This window comes from Coturnix japonica, chromosome 21 (genome assembly GCF_054131305.1).
Source record: "Coturnix japonica strain WE chromosome 21, WE-NBRP24, whole genome shotgun sequence".
In the NCBI taxonomy this organism is placed as follows: Eukaryota; Metazoa; Chordata; class Aves; order Galliformes; family Phasianidae; genus Coturnix; species Coturnix japonica.
In genome coordinates, this window is record NC_140683.1 from 5882494 (window position 1) to 5909137 (window position 26644).

The 26644-nt window shown below is 51.1% G+C and overlaps 1 protein-coding gene and 1 long non-coding RNA gene across 12 annotated transcripts; one reads left to right on the plus strand and one right to left on the minus strand.

Annotated features, from left to right (window-relative positions):
• The first annotated feature begins 4220 nt into the window (after nucleotides 1–4220).
• On the plus strand, nucleotides 4221–9886 carry MYMK (myomaker, myoblast fusion factor). Its single transcript, XM_015878944.2, has 5 exons — nucleotides 4221–4554; nucleotides 6109–6223; nucleotides 7912–8060; nucleotides 8636–8752; nucleotides 9354–9886. Exons 1-5 carry the CDS (start codon nucleotides 4420–4422, stop codon nucleotides 9498–9500), a joined length of 663 nt encoding a protein of 220 aa, XP_015734430.1. The 5' UTR covers nucleotides 4221–4419; the 3' UTR covers nucleotides 9501–9886.
• A 5845-nt stretch (nucleotides 9887–15731) lies between these two features.
• On the minus strand, nucleotides 15732–26478 carry LOC107321901 (uncharacterized). 11 transcript variants are annotated; one of them, XR_014936263.1, is made up of 4 exons: nucleotides 24507–26478; nucleotides 22979–24149; nucleotides 20857–22643; nucleotides 15732–17516 (listed from the first exon to the last, which is right to left on the minus strand). It is a non-coding gene; the product is annotated as an uncharacterized LOC107321901 (long non-coding RNA). The 11 variants fall into 11 exon arrangements; XR_014936254.1 differs by lacking the exon at nucleotides 15732–17516 and having other exon boundaries at nucleotides 20185–22643; nucleotides 24507–25255; nucleotides 26045–26478; XR_014936258.1 differs by lacking the exon at nucleotides 15732–17516 and having other exon boundaries at nucleotides 20185–22643; nucleotides 24507–24684; nucleotides 25082–26478.
• Between the last annotated feature and the right edge of the window lie 166 nt (nucleotides 26479–26644).

Here is a 26644-nt window from a genome sequence, read left to right on the forward strand (position 1 = left end):
GCAGGTCCGGCATTAATCACCGACGGCCGGACTCAGACGACAGGGTTTTTTATCTGCTGTTTTTTTGGCGTGAGCGTCAGAAATGATTTGCAGATGTTATTGACTGCTTTGTGGGGCTGGAGTAAATTGAGACAAGATGCACCTGCATGGAGGGTGAAAAGCACTCTTAACTCGGGGATGGGTGCAGTGTGTGCTTGCAGAGGATGTTCCCATAGAGTCCCAAGCCATGGGTAGATGAAGCACCAGCCCCATGCACAGATTAGGGTGAGCTGGAGCTTTTTCTCCACCGTGTTGTGCAGGAGGGGCAGAATCTCAGCAAGGGTGGGGCTCAAATGGTGCAGGAAAAGCTCCAGCTAACCCTAACCTTAACCCTAACACTAACCCTCACCCTGTGCTTCACTTTCTCTGAGGTCAGCTTTTCCATCCCAAATCAGTGCCTCGCACAACTCACAGTACAAGGAAACAGAGCAACTGATGCTCCAGAATGTTCTCCTCTTGGAGTGGTGACCCTGGAGCAAGGAGCAGGACCTGCTTCTGGTGGACTGAGCCACATCTCGGTCACAGGACACATCGTGAACCACTTTCCAGGCAAAACTGTCCCTTTTCTGGCCCCAGCACCATCTGGTGTGTTGCAGTATTGCTGTTCCCAACCCCATTAAGACATCCAGGAGAACCAGGCTGGAGGAGCATGGTGTGGTATGTGCTGATCCAGGACAGCTTTGGATTGACTCAAGGGTGAGACATCTCCCAGACTTTCTTCTTTTCTAGGGCTGTCTGAGAAACTGACCCTCTTATTCAACAATTCTGCACAGCTTCACACAGTAAAGACAGCTGTAAGGCAATCACAGAGTGGGGTGAGAGCCTTGCAAGGCCAGGACTTTGCCAGGAGGATCAAAATGTGACAAAGCCCCCCACAAATGCCCTGGCAGACAGTCCTAACTTCTTCTCCTTAGCTGTGGCTAAGGCCTACCACTGTGCAACTGAACCAAGCAAGGGGAGACCAACAGTTGTCCTTTGGAAACACTCCCGGTCCCTTGCAGAGTGACCTACGGCACAGTGTTAGGCAAGGCACTTAAGCTCTGCGTGCTTACATGACATGTGGACAACAGTGATTTATGTCGTGTTAGCGTGAGGGTTTCATCCGTGGATATTTGCAATATGTTGAGTCAAACCAACAAGCCACCAAGCTGCTCTCGCCATCAGATTCCTATTAAAAATGCCTTTGGGAAGTCTGAAAGCCACAAGTGACCACAGTGTCCCCAGGTATGGTCATAGCCACAGGGTTTTAATGCCTTTAAAAGCCGTTTTTTTCCTTTCCCTTTAGTTCTATCTATCGCCACAGAGCTTATGTTCCTGCAGGAACCTGGAGGAGCCTTCAGACTCACCACGCTTGGTTGGAAATTTAAGCTATGCAAGAGATTAAAAGGCAAAATTACAAAGCTTTTTCTTTTAGTGGAATGAGTCTTGCATGGAGGTTGTGTGGTATTGTGTTGAGGAACACAAGCTATGCAGGATTGCCAACCACAGGCATTCAAAAGTCATGAGTCAGACTCCCCCAAATTCTAAGATTGGTTTCATTCCCTTCTGGCTTCTGAGCCTTTAAACATAAGAGAAACACCATTTCTCTTCAGAAAATGAGATTTCTGGCCCAGGGAGGGCTGCAACTGAGACCTTCCCATAGCCACTGTGCTCCAGCAGCTATGAGTGCAACACAACCCCTGTACCCCATGAAACCAGCAACAAACCCCTATGAAACCAGCGACAAACACATATGCAGCCCCACTGCAAGACCCCCACCTATTTCTACCTTTGGAATCCAAGCAGCCCAACCTTGAAGCAGAACCAGAAGGGTATGATCAACAGCAAATGGGTAACAAAACATCACTAATGGCGACGTTGTAATGGGCAATGACCAGCTAAAGGAGCAGGGAAGGTTGGAAAACCCAAAGGAAAAAAGCAAAGGTATCGATGAGGACCACGCACAACGGGTTTATTCAACAGGGAGATGGGAAGCAGGAATCATTAATCACTAAGCTAAAATGGGGCCAGGCCTCACAGAGAACAGACATTTTAAGTGGCAATTTATTTCACTGTGATAAGGCTGCGGGTGCAGAAGGGGGTGGGTGGGCACTGAGGGTGAACAGAGCTGGTCTCATAGCCAGGAGCACACTGGGGCTCTATACCTGTAGGGCCTTTCCCTACACCTGTGGGTTGCAGTCCTATAGAAAGGTCTGTGGTTCTATCTAAAGCACTCTTTGCATTCAGGCAGTGGCTCTGACAAAGGCAAAGGGAGGGATTTTACACCTATTTTCTTCTCACCCCTGCTCCTTGGGGTAGGGAAAGTGGCTTCTGCACTCACCCAAAGGAGAACATATTCTTCATATTCAATATTGGCATCGATCCTCACTCCTCTTTCGGTGCATTCTACACTCAACCTATCACCCTCGCAATAAATATAACACAAAACTCTCAGTGTCTCCTCTTTCCTCTGTAACGTCTGAGCTGAAACAGTACTGAAACAGTAGAAGTGCTCACAGAGAGCCATGGTTAGTGTTACCCTGGAAGGATCCAGGCCGGCATACCAGAACCTGGTTTTGGCATCTGGGAACCACTTTTCAGCCATATATATCACCGTTCTTGTGTGCACTCTGGTCCACACAAAATTAGCCCTGTGGAATGTGAATGTGAAATTTGCTTTCCAGAAGCACTTAAAAAGCAGCAGCTAAAATTTGCTCTTTCTAGATTTCCTACCTGTTTAAGAGAGCAGGAACTGAATTCTGGCCCTTAGTCCCTTGGGTTCCTTCCCCGGAAGATGTGCAAAGCCCATGTCTAGCACCGTGTATTGGAACAAAGACCCCTAGGTGAGCTACCACCTGCCCTGTGCACTTTGCTTTGGGCTCTCTTTTTCAATCAGTGCTGGAACACGTGTGCAAACCAGGGGTGGGTTTTTTATTCCTCCATGCCTACAGTGCTGGCTGCAAATCAAGCACCAGCCCAAGGCGTGCAGCTGGGAAAGACAAAACCCAAAGCACCTGAGGAATGTTTTCTTGCTCCTGAGAGCTCCAGCACTTACTGCCCAGGGCTGGCACACACTGCAGCCAGCAGCCAGCTGGGTTTCCCTTCTCCCTGGGCTCCAGCTGCGTTTTGGGCAAAGCAGTGAGAGGGGTTCATGTGACAATGGTTTGATCAGATTTTGATGCTGTTGCATGACCACCGCAGTTGTAAATGGTCCTGAGGAGCTGCCACGCACACAGCTGTGGATGTGTGTCCATTTTACACCAGTTCCCACTCAGGAGAAGTTGGGTAGTTCTGTGTTGGCTCGAGGTGAGAGATTTTCGTGGTGTAAAGGGATCATAGAGGTTTTCACTATTTATTTGCAGTTCTGCAGGGATTTGTGCTAAGCTTGTGCGGGCAGGAGGGCAGCTGAAGATGTGGATTGAGCGGCACCCTGTGAAGGGATGCTTGCCTACAGACCCGACCAGTTACAGAATCACAGAATCTTTCAGATTGGAAAAGACCTCTCAGATCTTCTCCCTTTCTAGCCTGGCTGGAGGCTTTCTCAGAGTCTTTTTCTCTATACATTCCTGCATTCCCAGCAGAGACATGGGCAAACCCATCCTACTGCACTCACACACAGCCGGTGGCTCCCAGCAGCCCACAGCCCCCTCCCAACCCCTCCAGCACAAAGGCACTTGCTCAAGCTCAGCATTCCTGTTCCCTTCTCATGAGAACAGCTGGACCAAAAGGATGTTGAGAATCCCTGCAAGGCTCCAAGGAAAAGATATTAACTTAGGAGGGGAGCAGCGGTGATATAATAAAGAGGCATAATAAAAGAGTGAAGCCACTGAGTGGATTAGCAGCCCAAACTTTGCTTGGCTTTTGGTCTCTTTCCCTCCAGCTCTCCCACACCGCCCGGTTATCTGCTCCTATTCCTCCCTGCAGAGGGAATGCTCAGCTCCTGGATTTCCATGGGATTGAGTTTTACCCTTCCCTGAGCACCCAGGCACACGCGTGTATAGGCGGCATTCTACACCGGATAGGAGGCTGGTTCAGATTTGATGCTGCTTCCATGTTTGTTGCTTCCCAGCACCTCTCCTCCAGGGATAAAAGCCAGATTCAAAGCCATGGGTGTGTGCAGTAAACACATGTGCATTACAGCCAGCATTAAGCAAACCGCAGCCGTCAAAGGACACAAACAGCCGGGGCATTGCAGGGCACTGAGCATTTGCTGCCCCAAGAATTTTGCTATCCAAGAGGGAATGAAGCACATGGGCAGCTCAGCTGTGCCACTGCCTGCAGCTGTTCCCTGCCTGCAGCTCTCCGGACATTTAAAGTTTAAAGCCTTCTCTCCACGTCTGTTTTCTCCTCTACATCCAGCAGCTCACACGGATCCAGGAGCCGTCGGCCCACCAGGCACCCATGGGCTCGCTGGTGGCCAAACTCCTCCTGCCCACCCTCAGCACTTTGGTCTTTCTCCCTACCATCAGCATCGCGGCCAAGCGGCGCTTCCACATGGAAGCCATGGTCTACTTCTTCACCATGTTCTTCGTGGCGGTAAGAGTGTGTGTGTGTGTTTCCTCCCTCCCAGTATTAGGAACATGGGGGTCTCAGTGGGGATGAGTGGGGATGTCACCGAGTGACCACCAGAATACCCAGTTTTATCCATCTCCCACTGTGTGCAGTGCTGAGCAGTGCATTCTTGAATGTCCCCATCCATGGAGACACCCAAGGTCAGGCTGGGTGGGGATCTGAACACCAGATTGAGTTGTAAGCATCCCAGTTCAGTGCAGGGAGTTGGACCAGATGGCATTTGAGGGTCCCTTCTGACTCAAACGATTCTATAATTCTCTGGCTCTGTGATTCTTCAGGGTGGATGTGCTGAGGGCTGTCCTTAAGGGGATGTAGTGATGTTTCATGGTGAATTTAGGAAGGGTCTGGATGTGAAACGGTGATTCATCACAGTGTCCTGGAGCAGATCCTCTCTTTGTTTTACAGCTGGGAAATAGCCACGCTGGACTGAGGGTTTAAATGCTATTCAGAGTATCTCACTATGCTTCTGTCCTTGTAGCCAGAAGCACACAGTCAAATTCTTGATTTTGCAATTGCTAAATGGTGATGTGAGCCATGCTGGAGTCAGGGACTTTTGCAAGGGGGAAGGAAAGGCTGAAACATGCTGCAGAGCTACTGGGGTAAATAAGTTTTACCCCCTCCATTATGGCAGTGGTGTGAAAGCCAGCACCTCCTGCCTTTTCATTTCTCATCACCCATCCTAAGGCATTTCATGGAGCAATTTGTGTCGAGACAGTGGGTAGCAAGGCATCCTGGTGCAAACAGCTCATCTGCAGCAGAACTGAGGGTAAAGCCCTCTACGCAGTTATTCCTGAGGATCCACCATTTAAAGTCTTATTTAAATCACAATTCAGGGGGAAGACTGTTCCAGGAGCAGTCAATAAACCCATCCCCGCCGAACCCTCCCACCCCCCCATCCCCTCCAGCTCCCTCCCAGCTCCCCGGGGAAGCCAGACATCTACGATTTCATTTTGCACCACTTCTGTGTCTGCTCCACCTCCCCCAAAAGTCCATCGGAAAGTTGGCGTGTGCCTGGAGGGGAGGAGGGACGAGTCCTCACTGCGGAGCCGAAATCCTCGTGTGGGGAAGGGGCTGCAGCTGTTGCCCAGATGGGGCAGGGGGTGACAGCTGCTGCCATCCCCATTATTGTCACATCCCCCCCGGGTTGCATGCAGCCATGCCCAACAAGTGTCATGATGCCGGTCAGAAAGGCACTCTTTCAGCCCTTCTCCCCCTGGTCTCCAAACCCAGCCTGGAGAAGGAAGAAGAGCGATGGCCACAGTGCTGTCATTTCTAGAAACCACAGTGAGCCAAAGGACTCAGAGTGACACACATGATGCAGAGTAGCAGCATCCCTCCCTGCATGGCAGTGGGGCAGCACATCAGCAACCCTGGTGGGTCTGGGACTGTTCTGTTCCTGTCTGGCTATAGTTTTAGCAGCCACACAAAGTCTGTTTCAAACCAACTGATAAGAGGGGATGTATTCAGCCTGCCTGTGGGCAAGAATCTAGTTTCCTATTGTTTTCCTTTTTTTGATAGATTTACCATGCATGTGATGGCCCTGGCTTATCAGTGCTATGTTTCATGCGCTATGACATCCTGGAGTACTTCAGCATCTACGGGACAGCTCTGTCCATCTGGGTGTCCCTAATGGGTAAGCACAGCTCATGGGCCCTGCAGGTGGGTGTTGGTTGTAGGGCTGTGCTTTGGAGCTCCACCTACATCACTCACCTCTTACAGAAGTCAGCCCACACCGTGGTTTGGTCTTTCTTTGTATCACAGAATGGCTTGGGTTGGAAGAGTCCTTAAGGATCCTCTAGCTCCAAACCCCTTGCCACGCATGCCTTGGAAAGTCATTGCACCTAGTGGATGGATACACACCAAAACCATCCCTCATGGTAATTGGGATGGCTTTGCTCTTGGAGATAAACAGAGCCCTGGAGCCTGCTGTTATAATGAATCCTCTTCCATCATTATCTCTTAACACAGGCAGAATTGGCTCATGTAATCTTGTGCTTTGGTTCAAGGAATCACCATTGAGAGCACTACAAGATGACTTGATCTGAAATCTCACACACCAGAGAATCTCCCTTTTCTCCTCCTTTTCCCCATGCTGGCCCCGCTGGTTTAACACCCCATGTCCCAACATGGAGGCATTCGAAATGCAGAGCCTTCCACTTCCCTTGGTAGCAAGCAAACCAAGGTTCCCACATTCCCTCCATTCTCTATTTTTTCCCTTCTTGTTCCCCATTTACCACTGAAATGAGGCATAATAGAAACGAACACAATGAAAGAACTGGAGAAGGGTGAAGGCTGCAGATCTGCTTGCTCAGAAAGGGCAGCGAAGCACGTGGTCTGCAAAGGACATTTCTCAGTAGATGACGGTGGTGTCAGGGAAGGTCAGTGCTGATCCAGACGCTTTGGTTCCTTGCAGCAAAATTCAACTCAATTGCTCCATTACTGCATTCAAAAAAAAAAAAAAACCTTACAAGAAATAAATAAATAAGCAAATAAATAATCCCAGACTAAGATGTTTAAAATATTGACCCGCAGGGAAACAACAGAGATTAAAATACGGACATTATCCCTTAGCCAAACTCCCTATAAAAACCTGATCCAAGGACATGGAGGTGCACTGACTGCAGCCCAGGGAAGCCTCTGGCTGTGCCTTGTAAAGCCCAGGCACACATGTGCGGACGCAGACCCTCGGGCACGCTTCCCGGAATGCAAATCCAGGACAGCCATAACACAGCTGTGCGAGCTGGAAAAGCATGGAGCCCACTGGGATCCATAACTTTTATCAGTTATTACCCCATTCTGTGCTAAACAAAAGCCTCCAATAATTCACTTGCACTGGCGACTTCCAGCTTGCAAACCCAGGCAGGTGCTGGCGTCGCCCATCAGCCCACATCCCTATCCCCACCACAGCCAGGAAATTTGGGAGGGCTTTGGGAAGAGCAGAGGAACCAAGCACAGCCCCACCAGCTGCAAGATCCCTGCGTTCATCCCTTATTGTTAGTTGAGGCAGCAGCAGGCTCTGCCAGGGTCAGCCCTGCAGGTGTGCTGAGCTCCCTGCGTTTGCAGAGCCAAGGGGAAAGGGTGGATGCACATCCCATCAGCAGCACTGGTGGCTGTAGAGCCCTAATCCTAACCCTAAGCATAACCCAAAGCACAGCCCCAATTATTAAGGTTGGAAAAGACCTCTAAGGTCATCTAGTCCAATCCAATTGCAGACCCAATCCTGGGTAAACCCTGGGGTAGGGTTGGGGGGGTCCTGAGCTGCTCTGCCCACCACAGGAGCAAGAGACACAGCTGAGCCAAATCTATACTCTGTGCCCACAGCACTGGCTGAGTTTGATGAACCAAAGAGATCAACCTTCATCATGTTTGGTGTGCTCACCATCGCTGTGAGGACCTACCATGACCGCTGGGGTTATGGCATCTACTCAGGACCCATTGGGACGGCCGTGCTGGTGATCACTGTGAAATGGGTGAGTCCAAAGGGCATGCCTGGGGCTTTCCAATTGCCTGCAAGAGGTTTTCAAGGTCCAATCCTAAGTTAAACTTGTCTCTCAGGCAGAGGCTGGTTTTGCAAGGGCACATACATCCTTAGCTCAGGTTTTAGGGCTGAATGTTGAGAACCCAGCATTGTGCTCAGAATGGAAGTGGGAGTGGAGCACAGGGCTTACCCAGTGCAGGCAAAGCCGCAGCCTCAGAGAGGGATAACAGCTTTGCATGGCTTTGTGTTAGGGGAGATTTAGACTGGATATAAGGAAAAACAAATTACAATAACAGTGATGCGCTGGCACAGGTCACCCAGAGAGATGATGATATTCTGTCTCTTGAAAAAACTCAAGGTCAGAGGATGGGGCTTTAAGCATTTGGTAGAGCTGTGGGTGTCCCCATTCACTGCAGGGAATTGGACCAGGGTGGCCTTTAGGCATCCTTTCATACTCAAATGGTTCTGTGATTCTGTGGTTCTTTGTGTTAGCATGAATGGGATGTGGGTGCGGAACTGCCTGCAGGCCACAGGTGAGGTTGCTCAGTGTTCTCTGTGTGCTTGCAGCTACAAAAGATGAAGGAGAAGAAAGGGCTGTATCCAGACAAGAGCGTCTATACCCAGCAGATCGGTCCTGGCTTCTGCTTCGGGGCATTAGCACTGATGCTGAGGTTCTTCTTTGAGGTACCATTTGTGCACTCACCCACACTGACATCTCCAGGGGCCCCATTTGTGGCACAATTTGATCCAAACCTTCCTCATGCCAAGGTGAAGGCCCCACTGGCTCCTGAGGGCACCCTGCCCTGCCCTCAACCTCTGCTCCCACCACTGCCCAGTGCCCCTGTCCTGCATGAGAGCTCACACGTCCCACCCACGCTGTTATATGGCTGCTCTGTGCATTGGGAGCTGCAAGATCCGACCTCGCCGCCATCCCCGAGGGTTATTTTTCAAAGCATGCAGTAATTGCACATTCTAGCACAACATAAAAATGTCACTTTGCAGCACGTCCCCCCACTCTACAGCACCCCACCCTCCCTCCCCTATAGCCTTCCCAGCCTCGTCCTTTGCAGGGTAATGAAACACTTCATTCACCAATTGGGAAATGTGCAAATTGGAACGTGTTAAATCCACTTTGCCATTATTATTATTATTTTTTTTAAGGCTGGAAATCCTTTCTTTTCTGACAGCAGAACTCAGGATATCTTTTTTATCCCTTTCCCTTGGGCTACTTGCAGAACCCCCGCGCTCTGCACCCGCTGCTCCAGTAATGCTCTCCCCTTTGCAGGAGTGGGACTACACCTACGTGCACAGCTTCTACCACTGCGCCTTGGCCATGGCCTTCGTGCTGCTGCTGCCCAAGGAGAACAAGAAGGCTGGGGGGGCTGGCAGCCCTGCCAGGCTTGACTGCTCTACGCTGTGCTGCTGTGTCTGAGTCCCCCATCACGGTGCTCTGCTCCACAGGATCTTTGCCCACCAGCTTCATACACATCCAGGGCTTTTCTTCCATGGAATGGTTTGCTCTTTCCACCATCAGCTTGAGTTGAAGCGCTTTCACTTTGCTAAATTCCCCTGGAGAAGCTTTTGTATGGGGTGTACCCCTATGCCAGAGAGCTCTGCATCACCCTTTGTGCTCTTGGCCACATCACCTCCCTGTCCCCTCTTCTGGCCCAGGAAGACCTGAGCTTCAGGCCCAGTTTGAGCACACAGTTCTGTTTGTAACACTCAGAACCTGTATTTTTTGTGAGATATTTACTATTTTATTTATGCATTCTCTTGATGTAAATAATTCCTATTTGCAAAGACTTGGCAAATGTGCAACACAGGCATTTCTCAAGTGGTGCAAAACCTCTCCCAGCTCAACCCTGCCTTGATTCAGCCCCAAACACCTTGGGCACAGCCACCCCATCCTCTGCCCCACCAGTAGTTGCAGCTTTGGGTGCTTTGGCCAGGCCAGCAGGTGCACTCACAGCAAGCATCCTTAGTATGGGAAGCCCAAGGAAAATGAGAGGGCACAGCAAAGCTCTCAGAGAGGGGGGAGGGTTGTAAGCCTCTAACATCTCCTCTAACAGACTATTTACTATAGCAGAAGTGTATGATTTATTTAGACTGTCTGGGAAATACGCCAAGACTATATGTCATGGACAATTAGAGCAGTATTGATATACAGTGATGTCCACAGAAAGCCCACATTAAGCCTGGGTTCCTCTGGAAGAGAAATCCAGCCCGGTCATTCATCAGAGCCACTTCCTGCAATGGGGCAACGACCAAAGCTGAGCAGCTTTCCAACAAAAACACAAATGAATCACGGAGCCCCACATGTCCAGAAGTCACTGGCAAGCTGGTGGCACAGCCAACCAGCTGCACACAGAGCAAAATGTGCCCAAAGGGCTCTGCAGGCACCTCGACCAACAGGGCTGGCTGGAATGCTCACAGCCCCCTGGTCCATCTGCAAGGTGCATGCAATGCTCTGCCCAGCACTTGCTGACCCATCCTGAGCACATCAGTGCATCCTGAATGCAGCAGGCTGGGGTTCATTGCTTCACATTTAAACACTCATCCAGCCTCCACATCTCTGTGCACATCTTTACCACTGGCTGCAGCCATTGACCAGAGGGACTTGAACCCCAAAACACATTTTATGTCTGTTTGGCTCCTGCAGGGCAGCAGTGATGTGGATATTCCTCATGGGAAGCCCTAACTGAGCTCACAAGCATGGGGAGAGCCTCGTGCCTGCAAAGCACTCAGGGGAGAGTTGCTGCGTAAATGCAGTGGGCTGTGGTGCCTAAATGCAGGTTATAAAAAGGCAGATCCCTTGCAAGCCAGGAGGGCATATGAGCTAAGGTCCAGCTGAGTAAATGAAAGCTCCTGCTCCCACCTGCTGTGTACTCAGGTGTTACACACGCACAAAAAAAGCAACCAAAACCAACCATCCAAAGAGGGTATTACACACAGCAAAACAGCGGTGGGGTTTCTCTCTTTCCCCCTCCCTATTGCTGCCCATGGGCTCTGCTCCCACCATCCATCTCTGGACCAGCACCCATCCTCAGAGCTGCACCACAGCCAGGAGCATCCATGGACCAGCACACATGGAGCAATGCAGGGCAACCCACACCTGCCTGCAGGGGCTGAGCTCGCTATCTCCCAGCCAGGATATCCCATGCACTACAAATGCAAGGAAATATTATAAACATTTACAGCAACGTAGACAAAACAGTCTCTTGTAACCTTTTAGCGCTGCTGAGAGCTTTGCCTGTAAGAGCTCTTGAGCCCCTGCCAAAAATTCTTGCTGTTTTCATAAGACGAGGTGTTTTCGTCTAAGGTGCAGTCTGAGTGCTGTGACCTTTGTCATGTCTGCTACTGAAATTTCCTGCTTCTCTGTTATTCTCTTCTTTGGTAAGACGATATGAAACCCAAAACTTTTATTGCCCCTTTTAAAGCGTCTTTATAGCTCCCCGTCTACTTCATATACTGTGTTATTCTCCAACGCTGGGATATTACTTATGGGATCCAGGCTTGATGCTGCTAAAGGCATTTGGGTTTTGCAGAGCCGAAACCGCCCGGGGGTTTTTACTGTCGACCCAAAGGGGAGAAAAGAGAGAAAGAAAAAAAAGGAAGAAATGAGTGAGAGGGGAAGGACTGCACTTTCTGCTCCAGCCCTGTATCTGCTGTCAGCACAAGGCAGAGCAGCATCACACTGCACACCAGTGGGCATCCGCATACAGGAGGGCTCAGCGCTGTCCTCTTCCACCACTCATGGCCAAAGTGTCCCTTTCACTGTCCCCTCCTGATGACAGACAACCCTCAGGGTTGGGATGAGGGGGATTTAGGACCCGATGCTGCATGAGGGGCGGCTTCCAGAGATGTGGAGTGGGGCTGAGTGCCAGCTAATCTTCCAGGCAAACCTTATCCAGATCCCTTTGGCTGCAGAAAGCAAAAATCTGGCCAGACCTAAACATAAAAGCTCGATTTCTGCTGCCAGCTGCACAGGGCACTCCAGAAAGCACCTTATCTCCATGGGACTCTGAACGGCAGCTTTCGGCTTTTTCCACTCACTGCTCCCCCCCTCCATGCTGACTCTCTATGCTTGTCCAAGCAAGCAGCCCCACTGGGTTAGTGGTGGGCTTAGCTTCATCCTCTGACCAGTGCAGTGCCCTGCAGGCCACAGCAAGGCTACCCCGTTTTGGAAAGCACTGCAGATCCTGCCTGAGCTTGGGCAGCTCCAGGGGAGCAGCTGAACAGCCCCAGGAGATGCATCCTCCAGGATTTACTCCTCTGGGGAGTAAATAGAAACTCAGTTCCCATGGAAATTCAGCAGCAGTGATTGGTGTTCAGGGAGCCCAGGGGAGGCCTTGCACTGGGCTCTTCCATCGCCCTTCATTCTGTTGTCTTGGAGATGCTTGTGCCCTGTAATAGGTTATAGCTCAGGGGAGATCCTGCAGTAGCAAAGGCAGCAACCACCCATGTCCTACCGAGCATCAGAGCTCCCTGGGACATGGTACAGGGGCACCAGACTGAGAGCAGCCCCATCTACCAGCCTGGAGCAGAGGGGAGCAGGGTGAGATCGCTGTGGTTGGGTTTACTCTGTAAAAACAACCCCCCATGCAGCAGCACTAGACACAGTCAAACCAGATGCATATTACATGCAGCAAACAGGTAGCACTCCCAGGACAGCCTGCCTCAATGCTAAGCATCCTGCTGGGATGCAGCCTTCAGCCCCAACCGTGAGCACAGAGCCCTTGGAGGGGCAGCTGCAGGGCAGCAGGGCTCTCCTGGCTCCTGTCACAATGCTACAAAACTCTCACCCCAAATCCAGGTTGGGTGCCTTTGGCCGCCCCGCTCCTGAAGCAGAAAGGTCCCAGAAAGCGGCGGTCCAAGGTTTTGGTTTAGGCCAATCTCCCAGAAATTCTGTCATCATGCAGAGCATCACGCACACCGCCGGATCCGCATTACAGAAAGGATGGCCCCGAGCCAGCACCTCTTAAAGGCAGTGGAAAAACCCTCCCTCGCTACAATGGGAGCTGGCTCAGCCCTTATATGATCTGACAGATACCACGGAGCAAGAGGAGTTGTTTTAATCTGGGAATATCTCGTGGCCCCAAAGCTTCTCCTGCAGACTGACAGGGCAGCGTGTCTGCGGAGCGTGTGCTGCTGGAAGGAGGGCCTTCCAATAAGTGTTGAACTGATGGTCTTTATCTGATCCATGTGCTCTGAAGGCAACGGAGCCGCTCGGGTTTCCAACTGTACACATCATCTGATGCTCATAAAAGGAACTGATGTGTCTGGGAGCCCCAGACCCAAAGAAGCATTCTTGAAATGGGGAAAAGTCAGTGTTGTTCAAAAAGCAGTGCACAGACAGGCGGTGCGGCTGTGCCCCCACTACCTGTGTTCATCCAGCAATAATAGAACTCATATCTCACTATAAAGGGTCTGTTTGCCTGCAAAAGGGAATCACAGAATCATCAAATCATAGAATCACAAAGGCTGGGAAAACACTCTCAGATCCCCAGGTCCAACCCACCCCACCATACCCACTGACCATGTCCCTCAGTGCCACATCTCCACCATCCTGGAACGCCTTTTCTTGGAGGTTGGGGGAAGATTTACATTCACCTCTCCCCTCTCTAAGAGCCTTTCTTTGCATTTTCGCTCTTTCAGTAGCCCGGCTCATTGGAACAGAGCAGGAGCTCAGGTCCGCACTATGACCGAGGTATCAGGTAGCACCTCCACATCTGGAAGGGATTTTGACACGAGTTCTCCCAGACTGTTACAGACAGTTTAAAAGCAAAATCTGATAAATAGCAAATGTTTAACAAGTCAATAGGAAGCTGTGTTTGCTCGAACATGTGGCCCTCACTGTCCTAGCGCTGCCGCATCGTCAGTGCTTTCTGAGCATGCAACCATGCAGGGCTCCAGCCAGACCTGCTCTGCATTATAGTGGGAAGTATTAAAGGCAGATGTGTCTTTACACATCCAGATGTGTCCAACAGCCCTCATGCCACCTTCCTGCCCTGCTGGTGAGGGGGTTTCTTCTGCTGTTGCCAGTAAAGCATCTCAACACAACGGCTCCTGTAGTGTTGCAACCCTTGCCTGCTTTCGGGCAATAAACAAATGAACTGCCAAAAATGTGGCAACAAGCATTAAAATAGACAGAATTATGCAAGGAGCAGGAGGGGAGACAGAGAAATAAGGAATGACCAGAAAAACCACCAGAAACCCTTTGGGATGCCTGCCTATATTTAAAGATAATGTGTCCAGCCCTCTTGCCAAGTCCCACTCATTTGGAGCTGGGCTCATGTTTTGGATTAATTTTAAGTCAGTTCCTAAAGCATCTCATTCTCATGAGGAAGAATGTTGGCCTCCTTGGCCAAGGTGACCAGTTACAAAATCTCACTCACTATTTTTCAGCCTCTCACTCATTTAACATTGTCATCACTCAGAGCTCCAGGGCAGACCATGGGGGGAGCCACATGGCCCAGAGGCTGCTCAATGGGGACAGGGCTCGGGGGAGCAAGGGGTGTTCCTCTGTCAGTGGGGCTCTTCCCTTCTCCAGTGAGCACCTCTCCATCACATAGAGCAGAAATCTCCCCTCCTCGGTACCTGAGCTCCTTCAAAACAGTGGTCAGGTGAGCCGTCCCAAGCCATGCCTCAAATTCACCACCCAGGTTGTCAACTCCCATGTCCTCTAGTCCCAGACACAATCTGGGGACAGTTACTGAGCAGAAACACGACAGTGATTGCTGGCGACCTGCTCTCACATTCCCACTGAAGCATCTGCAGCGCCCTAATCACCTTGGAGTTCAAAGCACATCCATGGCACTGCTATCAGATGCCTCCCATTTAGCCCACACAACATGGCTGCAAGATGCTCAGCCATTGACTCAGTGTGGGACCTGAGCGAGGTGGTGCAGGGTCATCTCTGTGGGGCACCTGGCAACAGATGGGGCTATGAGCTCTGCTTGGGCCTTTGGGACATCCCAGGTAAGGCTGGATACTGCTTCATTCCTTCACACCTCAGTACCTAAAGATCCAGTTTAAACAACCAAGTGAGAGCAATGGTCAGAAATCAGCTGCAATAAAAATCACATTGCAAGATCTCACTGTGTTTGGGGTTCACAGTTAAGCAAGTTTCCTCCAGTCAGCAAGGAAAGTTCAGCTTGAGTTTGGCTGTATTTGGTAGATAAAGCCATGGATATACTCAAAAACTTCATTTAAACCAGTTCAACCAGCACTGCACAAACCCATCCCAGCAGGGAATGCACAGTCTGAAGGTGCCTCTTGTGCAATGGATGCTGCTCTCTGCCCAGGAAGGTCTGGGATAGCACTCAACATTTTGCTCCGTCTCTGTCCAGGCTAAAGGGAAGACCACACATAACATGGGTTCAGGATGCCAGTAGCTGTGCAGAAAGCATTTGGTTTACATTAATTATGTCTGGACAGAAAGAAAAAAAAAAGAAAAGAAAAAGAGAGAAGGAGAGAACAAAAGGCGAGAAGACAGGAGGGATGGAGGCAGCTTCTGCATGGTCCCAAAAAGGTCTCAGATCCCAAAGGTGGATGACAGCACACGTGATTAACACCTTCTGCCCCAGGCACTGGGCTGTGACCTGCACGGCTCCTGTGCAAGAGAGGCACAAGCACAGCCCATGTGCTGAAGGCTCCAGTGGGATTTTCCTCCAAGCTCTGCTCCCTGCCCTGCTTCCCTCTTTATCCTTTTCCATACTGAAGTGGTCCTAAGAAAGACTGGGGAAGGTGATGCAAACGCTTGCTGGGAAAGGATGCAGGAAACAAGAAGTGAGACTGCTTGCACGGGGAAGAGGAAGACAGCAGCAGATTCATTAGATACGGAAAAATCTCCACTGTCCGCTGTTGGTGCATGAGCCCAAGCAGCGGGCAAGGATCAAAGTGATCCCTGCAAACCAACACTGCTGTGATGGATCCACAATGCCATTCACAGCTACTTGCTGCACAGCATCAACCCCAGCCCAGCTCTGGGCTGTGCCAGGCATGTAGTCAGGGCATCCAGCCCAGGTGCCAAACACCTGCCTGCAGGTACAGGGCTGAATGGTTGCAAGAAGCTGCCTGTGACCTCCAACAGCTGCACCCCATGCAGCCTCCTCCACAACCTGCATGCTCCGAAGCACTGCAGCAGTCCTCAGGGCAGCACCTTGCAGCACCAGGAGCTGTGCAAACCCCAAACACATTCTTATCTCCCACAGACATCGGGCATACAGCAGCCAGTCAGGGGGTGACATTGCCTGGCCATGGGGATCTGCTGCAGAACAGCATCCAGGATCACAGCTCTGCATCCAGCCACACTGTGAGCAGGTGGTGTCCCCTCCCCTCCCCGTCCCCCCACCCCTCACCTCATGCTGAATGTGGGCCCCATCTCCACTCAGTGGCTCGGGCGGCCCAGGCTGCATGCGCCAGGAGCTGGACTGACCCATGTCCAAGGTGATTAATTTATCAGGCTTTTGGCACCCACCACTCCCCGCCAGAAAAACAATATCCTAAATTCCAGGCCCTCCCGCCCAGCAGATGTGTCTGCAGTGAGGGTGACCTTTCCAGCCCTGCTTGCAGAAGCCTCTGCCTGTCCTTATGTCCCAATGGGGTCTGTGTGCTGCCAGACCACCACCACGGATGGGATGGGACAGGAAAGCAATGGATGTTGCTGAGCCTAGGGAATAACAGCACTATGCTTGCACCAAATGGTGGCACCTTGAGAGCATGCAGGTGATGAAGGCCTCATTAAATTTGCATTAATCTGTAGAATCAAGGAAATACACCAGATATTTAAGGGGCACAGGCACAAAACCATTGGGAATGGCAGTGGGGATGAGACACAGCACTGCTGTGAGCTCCAGAGTGAGTCCCAATGCTCTCTATCCGCTCCTCTAAAAATGAGAAATAAAAGGAGCAGTGATCTCACCCCAGTGCTGCAGGGTGCTGGGGTGTAGGGCAGCCAAGAAATGGGAGAGGACTTCCTCCAACCCCATCTGCTTCCCATAGCCTGGGACACGAGCAGTCCAGTGCCATCCATGGGGACATCTCCTGCCCTGACATGAGGGCAATGGGACAGCAAAGAGCCTCCAAAAAGGTCACCAGCATTTGGAAGAGACTGGAACTGGACCCCATTGCCTTGGAAGAGGTTGGAGTTGGACCCCGCAAGTCCTCTCCTCGAAGGAGAGGTTTCACAATTCATCCCGTTTGTTCACTGTGGCATTTTCATCACAGTAGTTTGACTTATGCAATTACATAAAAAACATCTAATGAAATCTCGGTGACACAAAACATGAACGTTTATATTGGCCTCCCCGTGCCGCGGAGTTGATCTTGGCCGGGGCATCCAGACAGACATTCTGCATTCTTCAGAGATTAAGCACTGAAATGCTCCGGAGAAACCCAGCTGCCTTCTCCCCCTGCAACCGCGGCGCTAATTCCAAACACATGGTAGCTGTCCGGGGAAAGGGGAACACATACATTACACACACACAAATATCGCTGTGTCTGCGCCGGGCGCACGCGGCCGAGTCCCCATCACCATCCATCCCCATCTGTAACACACAGCGAGAGCGATGCCAACAGCTCAGCAAGTGAAATATGAAGGAGAAAGAAGTGCTTTGGGAATGCAGAGTGATGGGGAAGGGTGGCACAGTGCTGGGGTCCGGGCTTGAGCTGTGCCCGTGGCACCTCTCCATCTGCCCCCCTCTGCCCCCCCACTTCTGCCCCTGGCCCCATTCAAAATAAACACGGCTGCGAGGCTCTGGGCAATGAAACTCGCTCCTGGTTGGGTTCCCACCTCCCTCCTTTAAAAAATTCTTCTGTCTCCCATTAAAAGTCAAGCTGATCTTTAACCAAAAGGAAAAAGGAAAGAAAGAGGAGCGGAGGGATCTTTTTTTTTCCAAGCAGCAAAGCCCACAGCTCGCGTGCCGGAGGCGTGGAGGGGTTGAGTAGGACCCGTGTGTGGGGCAGCGCAGAGCTGTCAAACCCACATCCCAGTGCCATGGGGCTGCAGCATCATCCCTGCTCCCACTGCAGCAGTTCCTTGAGTTCAGATCCAAGGCTCCTGCAAATCCTCACCATGCAGCTCTCTGTGCCCACCTCAGCTTGGGAAAAGCAGCAAAACAGCCATGCAAAAGCATGTTGTCCAGCAAGGCTGTCCTGTGTCCCAAACGCATTGGATCTGCTGTAGTGATGGATGACACTGGGGTGATAAGGGTGCCAGCAAACCCAGCTCAGGGCTAATTTCACCATAGGCATTGCAGGGTGAAGGAGAATGAATGCTGCCCTATGCTGGCTGAGATTTGGGGTTGGTGTGTGGAGAATGACCAGCTCCAGGTGACAGGGCTGGATGCGACCACCATGTTCCTGCACCACGTCATCAGCTGCAGCCCTCCAGAAAGCACTAAATTGTTGTTTGCATGGATAGGGTGTGCAGAGTGCAAATCCCACCGGGGTCCCACCAGCACCACAAGATCCCCTTGGGCACATGTGGAAGCATCACCACTGCCACACATCCCTCAGTTCCTCTGTACTAACAAAAGAACCTTTTGGACAACCGACAGACCATCAACAAAACAAGATGTCAGGGCTGCAACCACTGCTGGCTGGGGCTTGGCTGGGTGTTGGGAGGGATCCAGGAACAAGAGGGGGCACCAAGTAGCCCACAGGTCCCAGCCCTCACCTTACAGCTGAGTGCTGGGGGCTCCGGTCCCAGCAGGGCATTGGAGACAGCAGGATGAGGAGAGAGGGAAAGAAAGAGAAGGAAGGAGGAAAATAGCCCCTTATTCCATTTTCATCAAGGAAGCATCCAGCCGTCCAAAAAATTTAATGTTGTATTTTAGCAAGAAAAACAGCTGTTGTGGTACTTGAAGGCCCAGCATATTTTGGCCAGGGCTGCATGTTGTGGATATTGGCTGAGTCAAGGTTAGCTGTTAAAAGGCAGAAATTCTAGACCCATACAAAGAAACATAGCGTTCCTTCGTATCCAGATAATATTTACTCCCAGGGCTGCTTTGTTTTGCTTTGTTCTCCCCCCTGGAGGGAGGCCAGGCACTCAGCCTTGCTTTAGGGCTCATTGCAGAGCATGGAGGGGGGGAAGAAAAGCACTGGGAGAAGATGGGGAGCCCCACCTTGGCACCCTCATCTTGGGCTCTGCCCATCAGTTTTTGGCATTGTTTGGCTTGAAGAGGTCAAAGCAGGGATTTGCAGGACAGTGAAAACACCCCAGCACTGTGGGTGTTCAGAGGTTCAGATGATTCCCTGCAGTGCAGCACAGAGGATGAGGACCATGAGATGATAACAGCTTTGTACTCAGTGTCCCCAGGCTGTGTGCTGTGGGTCTCCAACAGCTCTGAGCACTCAGGGCCCCTGGTTGGGAAAGGTGCTTGGGGAGAAGAATTCCTATTGCATGGAAATGAATCCCCCTCCCCCATAGAAAAAAAAAAAAAAAGAAAAAAAGAAAAATCTACCCAAAAATGGACATTGTGAAATCAAAAAATCCATCATGGTTTTCAGCTGCCAAAAGAATTTTGATGGGGAGCCCAACTCCTCCGAAGCATGGTTGGTTGCCTTTTTGTTTTCAGCCCACTTCCCTTCGCCCAAAGAAACATAACTCAAAGGAAAGCATCAATATAATGCTTTCATCAGCCACTGCGGCGGGGTTGGCTCTTCCCCCAGCAGACAGCTCCGTGGCAGGGCTGGCTCTGCTTACAGCCCCATTTCCCAGCACTGTGTGACATCCCCAGTGCTGGGGACATGGGGACAGCTAGGGTGCCAGTGACCTCAACCCCAACCCAATGCCACACAAGCTGTGGGTGACTCATAAAGCTAAAGTATAAAGCAAAGCCATTGCCCTGAGACAAACCTCCCATGCCTGCCAGGCTCTGCAGGAGCCATCCGCGCCGTCTCTCTGTGTTGGCACCGATGTCCCCCCACTGCAGGACCACCGCTGGGCACCCCAGGGTGTCCCTCCTGCCTCTAACCAAAGGCAGAAGCCACCAAACCCAAGCTGGCAGACTTGGCCAACCTCAGGCGCTTGGATGGGGGAATGCTGTGGGTGAAAAGGGGGGGAAAAAAATGGGGGAAAAAAAAAAGAAAAGAAAAAAAAAAAAAGAAGAGTCCAAGGTGGAACCACAATGTTTATAAAATGGGTCACTGAATTATACATAAAAATATTTTCCTTGTGGATGCAATTACTTCCTGGACTTGTTATTCCACAGATGCTTAAGTTCGCCTCAAGCAACTCCAATAAATGCTTTACAGTCTGCTAGATCAACAGTAGCAACGCTGGAGTGAATTGAATAGCACTGTTTCAAATTTGTCAGAAAACCACACAGTGTTTTCATGCGCACGTTTTAGAAACCCAAACAAAACGATTCCCAACCATCGTCCTCCCTCTCCTCACACTTTTAATGAGTTTCACATGAGCTCCATGCGGCATGCAGGGCATTGGGGGCTCCCCAAAGAGCACAGCAGCATCTCCCCATCCTTTCCCTTACAAACCTTGCTTCCTCTTGCTCCCACATTCTCCAGTCTCATCCTGCAGGACCTGGTATGCATTTGGGATGTGTAGGGCTTAGGATGGGAAATGAGTTTTGGGAGCTCCCTGTGCATCACCTCCGTCTGCCTTTGAGGTGAAGGCGCTTCAATGCATGCAGCACATCCTGATCCCCAAGATCTCCTCGTGACCATTAGGAGCAAATGAAAATATTCTGTGTGCTTCCCATGACCTTGAATGATAAAGCACAGGGCATCAGGGGACACACCGCAATGACCAGGAAGGTTGCACTTACGCCAATAATAACAGGTGAAATCTGCCCATGAACACTGAAGATTCACCCCAGGATACGTAGGCAGCTGTAATGCCATAGTCCTGTTCATAGATGACCAGTGGAGCAGAAACGTGTCTTCAGACCTCCAGATTCCATCCATGAGGTTTTCTAAGAGGACAAACAGGTTCATAGAATCATTGAGCATCCCAAGTTGGAAGGGACCCCATAGGGACCATTGAGGTTAAAAGGTTCCTGTGAAACAGGCTTACAGAAAGCTCCATTCCCCTGCTCTGAGGCTGCAGCCATTTATTGCTCCCCCGACATGAGGATCCCAGCTCATCATTTTAAGACAAGATGTCCAAGGGGAGGTTCAGGTTGGACAGCAGGAGAAATTTCTGCTCACAAAGCGTGGTGCTGCACTGCACAGCTGCCCAGGGAGTGCTGGGGTCACCATCCCAGAGGTGCTCCAGAACCACAGAGATGTGGGCACAGTGGGGTGGGTTGGGGATCTGAGAGGCCTTTTCCAGCCTTAATGATTCTGTGATCTTTTCTTTCTATTTCCCCATGCACCACAGAGCCCATCTCCAGTCACCACTAAAAAACACCCAAAGCCCCAAATCCAGAAGAATCCAGAAAAGAATTAAAAAATAATATTAATAATTAAAAAAAGGAAATAAGAAAAACCTCACGGCCAGTTTGGCAAGTCCTTTATGAGCCCTCCCAGCCCACCACAGGTAGGAAGCACCGTGCCTGGCTTTCCCCAGCCCTGAGATGGGGGCACAAGCTGCCCACCCCACAGCTTAACCCCAGGGCCCCAGGGGAGCACGTTGGCATTTTTATTTGGGATTAGGTCCCAGCACATCTTAATTTTCAATTCAACCACTGCTGAAAAGAAACATAAAATAAAATAAGCGCCAGAGCCTGCCCATGGCCCTGAATTAGCCACAGAAAAACGTTAACATTCCTGCACTGGCCCCCAGCCAGGAGACAGAGCACTTCAGGAGACGGCCGCACAGCACCCGGCGGCGGGCATAGCGCCGTGCTGCCCACAGCCCCCAGTGAATGGAGGTGGTTTGGGATGTGGGACAGATGGGGACAGCCCCGGGCACGGCCCCCATTGCTTTTAGTGTCACAGAGTGCTTTAATTCCTGAGGTGAAGAAGGGCAGGAGATAGCATGCATAGTAACGCATCCCATGTAGTGCTGCTATGGGATGTCACCCTGGCTGAGTGCTGGCCCCAAGCTGGTGGTGCCCAGATTGGAGGGATGCAATGGTTCCCCTGGAAATGCCATCACACTCAAATTAGGGTGAACATACAGAGCACCAAGCGCAGCTCCTGCACCCCTCAGAGCATCCCCAGCACCCCATGCCACCCCCAGCCTCACTGCAAGTCCCAGAATTGCCCAGCCCCATCCCGCAGCCCACACGGTCCCACGCTGTTGGCACCTCCCCATCCCGCCATCCGCTGGAGGTGCAGCGCTGGCGTGGGCTGCAATCTGGTCCTCATTAGGAAGAGCAGACAGCCCAGCGCGGGAGTCTGAGTGCTAATCTCCTTTCCAGTTGGTATCCGTCAGCAGATGTACAACAAGTGGTTGGATACTTTAGAGGGCATTTGTGCGACATAGGCTTTAGCTTTTTTCCATCTGCGGGGATAAATGGCTGGGGCTGAAGCTTTGCTGGGCGCACGCGGAGCTGGGCTGGTTCATTTTACCCAACGTCTTTCTTGGAAGAAGCAGTGATGAAGTTAACAGCCCATGAGCCATAATTGGCTCACATTAAATTGAGGAAATGATCTGTTTTGTTTTGCCCTTTAAAAAAAAAAAAAAAAAAAAAGAAAAGAAAAAAAAGAAAGAAATTGTATTAAAAAGGGGGGGAAAAAAAGAAAGCACACGGCCAAGGAAAGAGCAGGCAGCAGCTCTCAGGAATTTAGGGGGAGATTTGTGTCCTAAGGAATAACAAAAGGCAGCCTGTGTCATCAGAGAGCTCAGCCCAAGATGCCCACAGGCAAGGGAAGGGTCTCCAAAAACCCCAAATGGTGGCCCCCACAATGGGCACCACTACAGAATCCATCAGAGCAGCTCGGTGAATTAAACTGGATACCTCAAAACTTCATATATAAACACATACACATATGTATACATACCTTTAAAAAGAAATCCTTGTGGAAGTTATGATTTCCTTAATCTCATTGCCTTTCAGCCAACACAGGGTAGCAGGAAGCTCAGTGGTTCTCCAGCACAGCTTTGGATATACAGAGTATTGCTGACAATACTTGACAGCAAGTTTTTTTTTCTTCTGGTTGTTTTTCATTTTCAGCCTCCAAGGATTGGAGCCAAACACAGGCAGATCATCCTCCCAAGGCTGCAGCTGGACAAAGCCACCAGGTGTTGGGAGGGAAAACATCCAGTCCCAAAAACCTGCCATGCAGACAGCCCTGCAGCCCAGTTATCTGCTGTCTCACTTGCACCTGTTCCAGGAGTTGTGTTGGATTAACCCAGAGGAAAAACCCATTAAGGAAGGAGAAAAAGAAACCACCCCAAAGAATCACAGAGCCATGGAGGTTGGAAAGGTCCTCCAAGATCACCAAGCCCACCACACCAATTCCAATGCCACATCTCTGTGGTCCCTGGGCAGCCTGTGCCCATATCCTGCTCTCAGTAAGGATATGGATAAAAGGCAGCGCCTGTGCTGAGGATCACTCACATAAGCCAGGTTGGAAGTGGGACACCAAAACCCCTTTAAAAAAGGAATGGGATCAGCAAAGCCTTTCCTTGGTGCAGCAACCAGCAAAACACCCCCAAACCCAACAAGCTGTGAGCTTGGGTGTGGTGGCGATGGGTTAACAGTTAGACGTGATGATCTTAGAGGTCTTTTCCAACCTTAACGATGCTCTGATTTTCCAACACATTCGTAGTGAGTATGTAATATCTTTTAAAACCACTTACCCTGTGTTTTTTTTCCAACACATTAAACAAATGCAGGACCCTACTCCCGAGCCCACAGCACTCCATCATGCAGCTGTGTCAGAGCTGAGCAGATCCCGCCCAGCATCCATTCCTCAGTCCATGAGGCAGAGTTATTCTCTTGCTCTGTGTTTTGATACTTACAAAGCCATTACCATCTCTCGCATGCACATCCATCATCGGGGCTTCAAACTCCAGAAAGCCCCAAAAAATTATTTTCCACTCACCAAGCAGCCTTGCCAGGCTCTGTTCTTCTACTCTCTGTTGCTTCATCCATCGAAAGACATTTCAGCAAGTTCCAAGTCCAACCAAATAAACAGATGGCAGCCTGAGAAGGTGCTGATATTTTTTCTGCAGGGGGGGAGGGAGGAGGGAGTGTGGTGAGGGATAGAGCAGAGAAGATCTGACTTCTGCCTGTCTGCTTTGAAGAGCCCCACTGGGGCTGCAGACACCGATGCCCATTTGGAGCTGGATGCACAGGACCCCATGTTGCAAAGCCCTCCAACTTGGGGCTCAAAGGGCTCTGTGGGGACACAGTGCTGGCCCCAAAGGCCCCCCTCCTCCTTCCTTCAGGGCCCCCAGCACATCTCTTGGAGCCCACAAATCCCATTCACCCATGTTTTGCATAGATCCCACTCACTACCATAACTCTGCATCACACCAGTGCGCCCCCAAATACCCACCCAGCAATCAGCAGCCCAGACTTACAGGGAAGATTTATGAAGGGATGCAGCCGAATGAGCAATGGAGACAGATCTCCTCAAGGAGAGACTGATTTCTCCCTTACAATAGGGATAGCAATTAATTTATGAGCCTGGTTAGTTAAGTTGCCAAGTGGCTTTGATGCACTTTACTTCTTTGCACACGGTCATGATCGATCTCACAGCTGTCAGAGGGGGAGGAAGATCCCATTGAGCTGGAGCAATGCATCACTGTGTCCGAGCAGCCAGCAGCTCTCAGCAGCACCAGATCACCCTTCACACACACTGCTGACACAACAAGGCCACTTCATCCCCCCCTCCACACCACCCTTGAGGGTTTGGATCCTCCCACCATCATGCTATGGCTGAACACAGCCCATTGGGGTGGTAGAGCAACTTCTTTCACCCCTGGTGTGTTTTGATAGGACCTACAGAAACACAAGGAGACTCACATGGGGATGCAGTGCTGCATGCATTACTCACCAAGCATGAACTCAGGACCCCTAACACAGCACCAAGGGACCCCTTACCTCCAAGGACACTGAGGAACAGGCCCTGCCCAGCAGATCAGCCCCAGCTCACCAAACCCAGGCCAGCAGACAGCAGCTCCCCCGTGCTCACAGCGTTACAGGTGCTTGGAGGCTTTTCAAGACACGAAGTAATTTCCTGCTTGAAGCAGTTGACAAATCTGCACAGCAACTGGATAGCACTTCGCCTTTCAGAGATCCGACTGCTTCAGGGCTCCTCTCCAACGTGCTTTTTTTTCGCCCCAGATAGAAGGGAGGAGGTTGGGTTGAGCATTCCTATCTTTCCTCTGTCCAAGTGGTTCAGGCTTAGGACAGACACCACATCCTAAATGAGCTCTGCAGCAACCTGGCCAGGAGGTGCCTCACACCCCCAAGGCTGAGGGGGGGGTCCCAGCCCCATCCTACTGCTGCCAGCCTCATTGCACTGCACAGCCCTGAGAGCTCCAACCAGCAGAGAGCACAAACAGGGCCATACAGGGGGGAAAGCTGGTCGTTAAGTCAACATGTAAAGGCAGCACTTGTAGATTTCACATGGTCTGCATGGTGCAACCAGCAGCAGCACTTCCTAACCCCCACAGGCCTGTGAAGGACCACAGCCTTGCACATAGCATTGCCACCATGCAACAGCAATGACAGGCAGTGTTTGCAAACAGAGGGCGTGCGTGGGGAGCAGCCCCAGATCAGCTGCAACTGACAGCATCCCTTGCTCGTTGGAAATCATTGTGACAGCACTGTGAGAACTAACACAGCCCTGGAAATTTTGGGATGAGCTGTTCTGAGGTTTCAGCACCCCCCCCCATATATGACCTTTCTCACTACAGGGAAATCACAGTCCCGAGTGGCTGAGTCAGCTGTAAATCCCCAGCATCAATCAGGCCCTAAATGCAAAGCTTGGTTGTTGGAGAAGGGGAAGCAGACAGCAGGGAGGGAAAATGCTCTGAACTGAGGCAGCAAGCTCCTGAACCACCACCAGAGCTGCCATGGGGCATAGAAACCACTGCAAAAAGCCAATACTCACCCCTCCTTCCTACAGGTTGAGCCTGGATCACACAGCCCTCAGGAACCACAGCTACTCCAGCACTGTGCTGCTGCAGCTCTCAGGGCAGGAGGGCACTGCCAGCCCCCAGCAGCTAATCCCAATGTGCCAGAGCTGCCCTCCCCATCCCCATCAGCACTCATCATTGTCCTCAGCTGCTCCCTCGCATCCCCTGGGTTCACCTCCCTCTGTTTTCTGCTTTATATTGTAAAACCTTCCAAGGGCAGCACCGATGGATATAAATCACACCAGCAAAAAGCAACCCTCAGCTGCTGCTAGTTCTTCAAGGGGAGTGCCATGACCTCAGCAAAGGGACTTTCTGCTGGGGTAGAGTTCCTGCAAGGATCAGCCCATAAACATTCAGTTTTGCTGGCTTTGCCCTGCCCAGGAGGGACTACCAGGCATACACTAAAGGCACACAGAGCTCCATCACCTCCCTCTGTCTCTCTACCCCAGCCCAGCTCCCTCTCCAGAACTTATCTGGGTATGAGCTCACAAGACACAGATTTCCTTGATTAAGCAACATTGGGTGGCCTCTCCCCTTTCGCTTTCAGTTGCTTCTTCCTCTCAGGCCCCTGAACC